Source organism: Cebus imitator, unplaced genomic scaffold (genome assembly GCF_001604975.1).
Source record: "Cebus imitator isolate Cc_AM_T3 unplaced genomic scaffold, Cebus_imitator-1.0 Scaffold94, whole genome shotgun sequence".
NCBI classification, from domain to species: domain Eukaryota; kingdom Metazoa; phylum Chordata; class Mammalia; order Primates; family Cebidae; genus Cebus; species Cebus imitator.
Genome location: NW_016107409.1, coordinates 5,865,941 through 5,873,662, shown reverse-complemented (window position 1 = coordinate 5,873,662; position 7,722 = coordinate 5,865,941). Strand labels below are relative to the sequence as shown.

Here is a 7,722-nt window from a genome sequence, read left to right as displayed (position 1 = left end):
AAAAAAAAAATTAATATATATAGTCCAAATTTTGCAGAAAGCCATGGACCAATCTCCAATGTCCATCCACAGATGTCAGACTAAGAACCCTACAGTGTCACTGCAAAGAAAAGAAGTATAGCTTCTGCCTCTGGTCCACTGACCCCATGAGGATAATGAAGAGGTGCCACTTTCCTTGGGCTCCCATTCACAGATGCCTTCCCTGTATCTTTTCTCTTATAGCATGTGACTGCAGCTAGCTTCTGAATGATCATTATTAAGGTATCCACTAATAAATAGTAAGTTAGGAAGATCCTTCAGTAATGACATCTATAAGACTTAATTGAGAAAGTAGTATATCTGGTATTAGCACTCCATTTCACCTTCAAGGGAATAGTTCTATCACGATTTGACAATCATTTGAAAAGAAAAGTTTATTTAATCCACCATCTAAAAATAGTTTTAAAAGGCATAATGTAAATAAAAATGTAGATGTACATAAAATGGAGATATTAAGGAATAATTTTAACTAAAAAGCTAATTGAGAGGAAAATAGAATACTAAAAAAAAAACATGCAAAAGAAGGCAAGAAAAGAACAAAGAACAAATTAAAAACCCAACTATATTAGGAATTACATTAAATGTAAATGAACTAAGCACTAGTTAAAAGGCAAAGATTTCAGTTTGGATTACCAAGAAAAAGACAAAATTATACAATATATAAAAGATACACTCTAAATATAGATACACTCTAAATATAAAAAGTTTAAAAGGAATAGGTTGTTGAAAACATGATCCTATCTCCACTGCATTATATTGCCAGATTTATCATAAGTTAGATGACTATTTCTCAGTGGATCTGTTTGTGGGCTCTATTCTGTTCTATTTATCTATTTATCTTTGGCCAACACCACATTATCGTTATTACTCTAACTTTCTTAGTTGCTGTTCTAGAACCTCTGTATTTTCATATGCAATCATCCGCCACATAATGACATATTGGTCAACAATGGACCACATATATGACAGTACTCCTAGAAGATTACAGCGAAGCTAAATAATTCCTAGTAATGTCATAAAATCATAAAGTGAAAAATTACTTTTATAAAATAATTTACTGTAGCCTATGGGTACAAAGTTTGTAATGTCTACAGAAATGTACAGTAGCATCCTAGGCCTTCACATGCACTCACCCTCACTCACTGACTCACCCAGGGCAACTTCCAGTCCTGCAAGTTCTATTCATAGTAAGTGTCCCATTCAGGTGTACCTTTTTACCTTTTTTACCTTTAATGGTGTATTTTTACAGAAACTTTTCTATATTTAGATACACAAATACTTAGCATTGTTTTACAATTGGATACAGTAACACACTGTACAGGGATGTAGCCTAAGAGCAATAGACTTTACTGCACAGCCTAGGTATGTAGTAAGCTGTATTCTCTAAGTTTGTGGAAGTACACTCTATGATGTTCATAATGACAAAATTGCCCAATACATTTCTCAGAAGGTATCCCTGTCATTAAGTGACACAACTGTAATTTTAAAGCTTACCAATGTCCCCTATCCCTCCTCCACCAAATAAACAACAAAAAACCTTGCTGGAATTTTGACAGTAATCAATTTGGGGAAGAATTAAGATAATTACATTGTTTTCCAGTCCATGAATATTATATATTGCTCCATCTATACAGGCATTGAATTTTTCTGAGCAATGTTTTGTAGTTTTGAGTATAGAGTCCTGCAAATCTTTTGTTAGGTTTATTCCCAGGCATTTGATGCTATTTTAAATGGTATCTTTTAAATTTTCACTTTTTAATTGTTTGTTGCTACTTTATAGAAATAGAGTTGATTTTTTAAATATTGATCTTACATGTATTTGGCAACCTTGCTAAATTCATTTATAAAAGTGGTAACATCGGACATCCTATCATGCTTCTAATCTCAGGGGAGCAGGTATCTCTGGAAGGATAAAATGGATCGCCTCTGGGAAGGAAACTAATTAGGTGGGGGACAAAGATTGAAAGGTCTGGCCGGCGCGGGGGCTCACGCCTGTAATTCTAGCACTTTGGGAGGCCGAGGTGGGTGGATCACCTGAAGTCAGGAGTTCAAGACCAGCCTGGCCATCATGGTGAAACCTCAACTTTAAAAAAAAAAAAAAAAAAGATTGAAAGGTCTTATTAATTATTTATTTTTTGAAAACCATATGAATATAGGGTAATCCTTATTTTAAGATATAATTATCAGTGCTATCAGGTTGGTGTCAAAAAAATAAATTTTTTTAAATTAAGTTACAAAAGCAAAGATTTCAGAATTGAGTACATAAAGATTTTAAGATTTTGATTTGTCATAAGCATAAGGAACTTACCCATACTGTGTTGTTGTCAATACTGCTCCTCTCTTTTCCTTTTCAAGTTTTAACTTTTTCTTCCTTTCAATATTGGCCAGAGTTGGATAGTTTCTAGAAAATAATAAAAGTTAATTATAATAGAGCATTTTGAGTACAGCTTTAAATAAGCAATCAAGAAATTGCTGAATTTAGAAATTTGGTTAACAGCCAATACAACAAATCATTATAAACCTTTAAGTGCTTCTACAATTTTTTAAGAGGTGAAAAAAGTACATTATAACAATGTTACTGAAAGTGTGGACCAGCTGCTGATCCACAAATTTTGCTAGCAGTCTGCAACTAGATAAGGAGCGTGCCCTAGAATTTAAATCAAATATATCATAAACATGCTCAAACTGATCTAATTCATCTATTTGGCATGTACCTATAAATACTTTAAGAAAAAATTTAAGTCTATTCAATTTCTTATGCAAATACATGCTAAGTATATCAAAGTTACCAAGATGAGGAAAAGACAGTTCTCAAAATAGTCTACCAGGACAAGAAGAAAAGCACACAAACAGCTAAAACATGAGACAAAAGTACCCAAAAGGGTATAAAGATTTGGACAGTGGAAGGGCAAGATTATATTTAATTGGAAAAATCCATAAAGAAAAGAAATGAAAGAAATTGATCTTAAATGGTAACAGAAATCAGAGTGTGCTAAGTGGAGCAAACAATGCAAACCAAGACTTCAGAAAGTGAAAAAGACCAGGCGTGGTGGCTCATACCTGTAATCCTAAATCCTAACACTTTGGGAGGCCAAGGTGGGTGGATCACTTGAGGTCAGGCGTTCGAGACCATCCTGGCCAACATGGTGAAACCCCACCCATACTATAAAAATTCAAAAAATTAGCCAGGTATGGTGGCAGGTGACTGTAATCCTAGCTACTCAGGAGGCTGAGGCAGGGGAATAGCTTGAACCCAGGAGGAGGAGGTTGCAGTGAGGCAAGATCGTGCCATTGTACTCCAGCCTGGGCAACAGAGCAAGACTTTGTCTCACAAAAAAAAAAAAAAAAAAAAAATCAGAAAAAAAAAAAAAAAAAAAAAAAAAAAAAAAAAAAAAAAAAAAAAGAAAAAGAAAAAGAAAGAGATATCTGGAGAATGGTAAGTACTTAATATGGTATGAAACACAGTCACAGGCAATCAGACTGGAAAGGGAGACACAGGCCAAAATGTGCCTTGAATACTACACTAGAAAGTTTATATTTAATTCAGCAGGTGATGGAGAGCCACAGAAAGTTATGAACAGGGAGAGACATATACAAGGCAGTGATTAAGATGAAATCTGACAGAAGTATGAAAGATGAATTGCTTTATTTTTCTGCATAGCTGTGTGGAGATGCAGACACCAAACTTTTGGGGTGAGGGCAATAGATTCTAGTCATATAAAAAACACAGAAGGGGGGGAACACAGCTCTCTACTACTAAGTCTGGCTGCTGATCAAAGTAAATTTTTTTTTTTTTTTTTTTTTAAAGACGGGGTTTCACCATGTTGGTCAGGCTGGTCTTGAACTCCCGACCTCAGGTGATCCACCTGCCTTGGCCTCCAAAGTGCTTGGATTAGAGGCATGAGCCACCACGCCTGGCCAATCAAAGTAAATTTTGAGAAACATCAACAAATGTGCTTTGTCACTGCTTCTAGAACACTTCTCTACCTTTCTCCTTTTTTTAACATTTGCATTACTGACTTGAATAGCACAGACAATATATAAAGCCTATGGGTGGGCCACACTGAAAGACAGCAATGGAAATGACATTGGGCAAGTGGTTAAGTAATCAGAAAAAAACGCAATGAATTTCAATGAGGACAGTGTGAAGCAATATATATCCAGTCAAGAAAAATAGACTCCATAAATAAAAGATGATGAATGTACAAACTATAAATAAACATAAGAGGAAAAGATCAAGGTCATAGGAGATAAAAATCTGACAGCCAGTCAGCAACACATGACTACATTTTTGGAAAGCAAATATCATCTAAGGTTATGTGAAGTAGACTCTGGCACTTGCACGAGTGTGAAATCTTCTTCCCAGGATACTCAAAAGTAGTCAGATACTCTCAGGGACTGTGTCCAGTTTCATATTTCTAAACTAAAGGAACATGGAAGGAAAAAAAAAAAGACTTGGAAGGGATTCAGAAGAGACTCAAAGATGATTAACAGGATGAAAAATAAAACCTCCAAAGAAAGATGAAAGGAACCGTTTGCAGCCTTTAAAAGAAGATGAGAAGCTACAAGAAAAACAGTTTCACAGAGAGGATTGGTCCAGTGGTTCTCAAGCTGAAGAGAATATGCAGAAGTAGAAATGAGAATATAATGATGACTTTGACAGCCCCCACAGTGGCAAGACATGTAACTTACAGCTACTAAACATCCTCTACAACTCTCAAAACTTCTTATTACTTACGTTTCTTCAACATTTTTGCAGAGTATTGCAGACTCTTACCATGTTGGGCCATATGCTACACGAGGTGCCAGAGAGCAGATGCTAAGTAACTGCTTTTCAATAGGAAAGAATTTAAACTTGTTATAGCAAGTGGACTTTAGAGAAGATATAAGAAAGAATTCCCTAAATGAAACATCAAAGATTTGCAGAAACTCCTTTGGTGGAAGCCTTTTAAAACAGCTGATTTTCTCTTTCTGGTAGACTGCAGTATCATGTTCGTAAAGGTAAGGAAATTTGTCTTCCTAAAATTAAGTATCACATTCCTAAAGGTATTAAGATTGGAGTTAAAAAAGAGGTGTAGGGTTTTATTTTTCTTGGTGCTAAACTCAATAAAATCCTCTCCCAAAATTTATTCCATTCTTATTTATACAGAATCCAGAGATTTAAAACTAGGGGGAAAAAAAAGTTGACAGAAAGCAAATTAACCCAAAAAAGAGAAATCAGAAACACAAGACTTAGTAACACACATAAACAACAGGAGGAAGCCCCACTCCACCAACATAAAGCTAAGAAAAGTGAATAAGGAAAAGAAAGGAGCTCTGATGAAGGAGTTCAGGTTCCCAATGTACAAGAAATAACAAATCCAAAACCTATTGAAAAAAACACAAATTATGTCTTACACTGCAGTTACATATATGTAAAACTTAGTCCATATCCCCTGCTAGAGAATGGATAATATGAAGTTATAAAGACTGTGACAAGAAAAATTTTCAGTTGGTTTCTCTATATTTTTATCTACTAAAATTATTTTCTCCCTGTACTTCTATCTTTCCCCAGTTCACTAAAATGAAATGGTCTTGAAACCATGCTCTTTTCCCTCCTCTCTTCTTTCTTTCATTTTTTACCTCATCTTCACCTTCTGCATTGCCTATACTTTATGCCCCCAGTGACAGTCTTTAAGCACTAGAAAGCCAACACATGGGCAAACTGTGCTAACCATTATCTTAGCACAGAATCATTCTGGTCACATTATTCTCTCCACTTTTTTCCTTATGCTCAAATCATGACCATTTATTGGCTTTTCCCCTCTTCCCACTTTTATTGAACCACAACTGCTTCCACACAAGCTACACTTTTGTACTTTTATTTCTTTCTGAACATCAAAGAGATGTAGCATTCTTTAGGAGCAGATCTCCTGGACTGGAATTCTGCATGAACCAGGGAAACAAAAGGACTTCCTCAGACTCACAGTTAAGTGTTGAAATAAATTGTAAAACTACTCCACCTAGTGGACTCCCAGTCTGCTGTGAAAAATGTTCCACCATTTCTACAATAAAAGCAAGGTTTTGGAAACAAATCACCTCTCATTTTCCATAAAGCCAAATCATACAGCACTGGTACCGCACAGTTCAGGAATTAAGAAAGAACCACTATTTAGTGGCTTTTCGGTGGTTGGGGGGGATGGTAGGGAAAGCAGGCTATTAGTAGAAGCCTTAAGTTATTAAATACAGTGGGTACCTCTGAGTTTGACTAACCTGAAAAATACAGAGATGAAGAAATAAAGACAAAGATGCACTTTTGTTAAAGATAAGGAAGCCATATGCCAAGCAAACCTTTACAATTTTCTTTACGCTTTGAAATTCTTACTCTGCGAAATCTTTCACAAGCCTTTTCTAACATAGCAATTACATAAAGACTTTATTTTTCCTGAATGTCAAAGAATATAGTGGCTTCATCAGAAAGAATGCAGCTCTCACAGAAAGATTAAATTCATAAAAGGACTATTCGGCCATACCATGTGGAATTTACTCTTTTTAGGAGTTCAAGTAATATTTTTTAAAAATTGAGAATGACAGAAGTGTAGGAAGTAATATATTTTCATAATAAGGGCATTTTTGGTTTGTTTTTTTGTTTTCTATTGAGACAGAGTCTCACTATGTTGCCCAGGCAGGAGTGCCGTGGCACGATCCTGGCTCACTGCAACCTCTGCCTCCCGGGTTCAAGCAATTCTCCTGCCTCAGTCTCCCAAGTAGCTGGGATTACACGTGCATGCCATGATGACCAGCTAATATTTGTATTTTTAGTAGAGCCAGGGTTTCACCACGTTGGCCAGGCTGGTTTCAAACTCTTGACCTCAAGTGATCCGCCCACCTCGGCCTCTAAAATGGCTAGTAGGGGCAGTATTTGTGTATTTTAGAGAAATCTATCAAATGTACCAAAAGAGGAGCAACATTTCCCATATCTTCTATTAATAAAATATTCATATAGGAAAAAAATGAACACTTCAGAATATATTAAAGAGCAAGAACCTGAGAAACAAAATATGGAAGAACCTCAGATGAACTCAGCCAGTGCCTAAACAAATTCCAGAGCACTTACTAACCAGGCAACATCACAGGTACAAATAAACCTCATCCAGAATTGTCATCCTCACCCCATTTCCTCATTCCCTTTAAACACCTCTTAATTTCACAAACCTGTAACTTCACGTATTCCCTCAACAGATTTTGCTCATTCCCCTTCCAAGGTACTGTGCCTGCTGTCATAGCATACCTCTGGAAACCAGAGTTAGAGTCTATCCCCTCTGCCTCCACTTGTCCCACATTAAAACAATCACCAACAAGCCTATTAAACACTTGCTCAAGCTGATCTTTTATTCAGAAGGATAGAGCTGCTTCCAAAATTCACTTACAGTTTTGAAATTCCACTGTGCCACCAAGCACTAAAGCAACACTGCTAATTGTCTACTCTCCTCCATTTCTTAACAATTTTGTTTCGGTCTTCCCATCAACTCCACTCCACTGGAGGTAGTCAAGCAACCCACCTCCAGCCAGTGAGATCCATATAAATATCTCCTGGTTATGGCCGGGCGCGGTGGCTCAAGCCTGTAATCCCAGCACTTTGGGAGGCCGAGGCGGGTGGATCACGAGGTCAAGAGATCAAGACCATCCTGGTCAACATGGTGA

General features: G+C 36.5%; 1 protein-coding gene across 1 annotated transcript in view; it reads right to left on the bottom strand.

Annotated features, from left to right (window-relative positions):
• NUFIP1 (nuclear FMR1 interacting protein 1) overlaps positions 1-7,722 on the bottom strand; it is a 42,813-nt gene that overhangs the window by 20,446 nt on the left and 14,645 nt on the right. Inside the window, exon 4 of the mRNA XM_037741144.1 lies at positions 2,348-2,451. Coding sequence (XP_037597072.1) covers positions 2,348-2,451 — 104 coding nt within the window. The remainder of the gene's footprint in view (positions 1-2,347; positions 2,452-7,722) is intronic.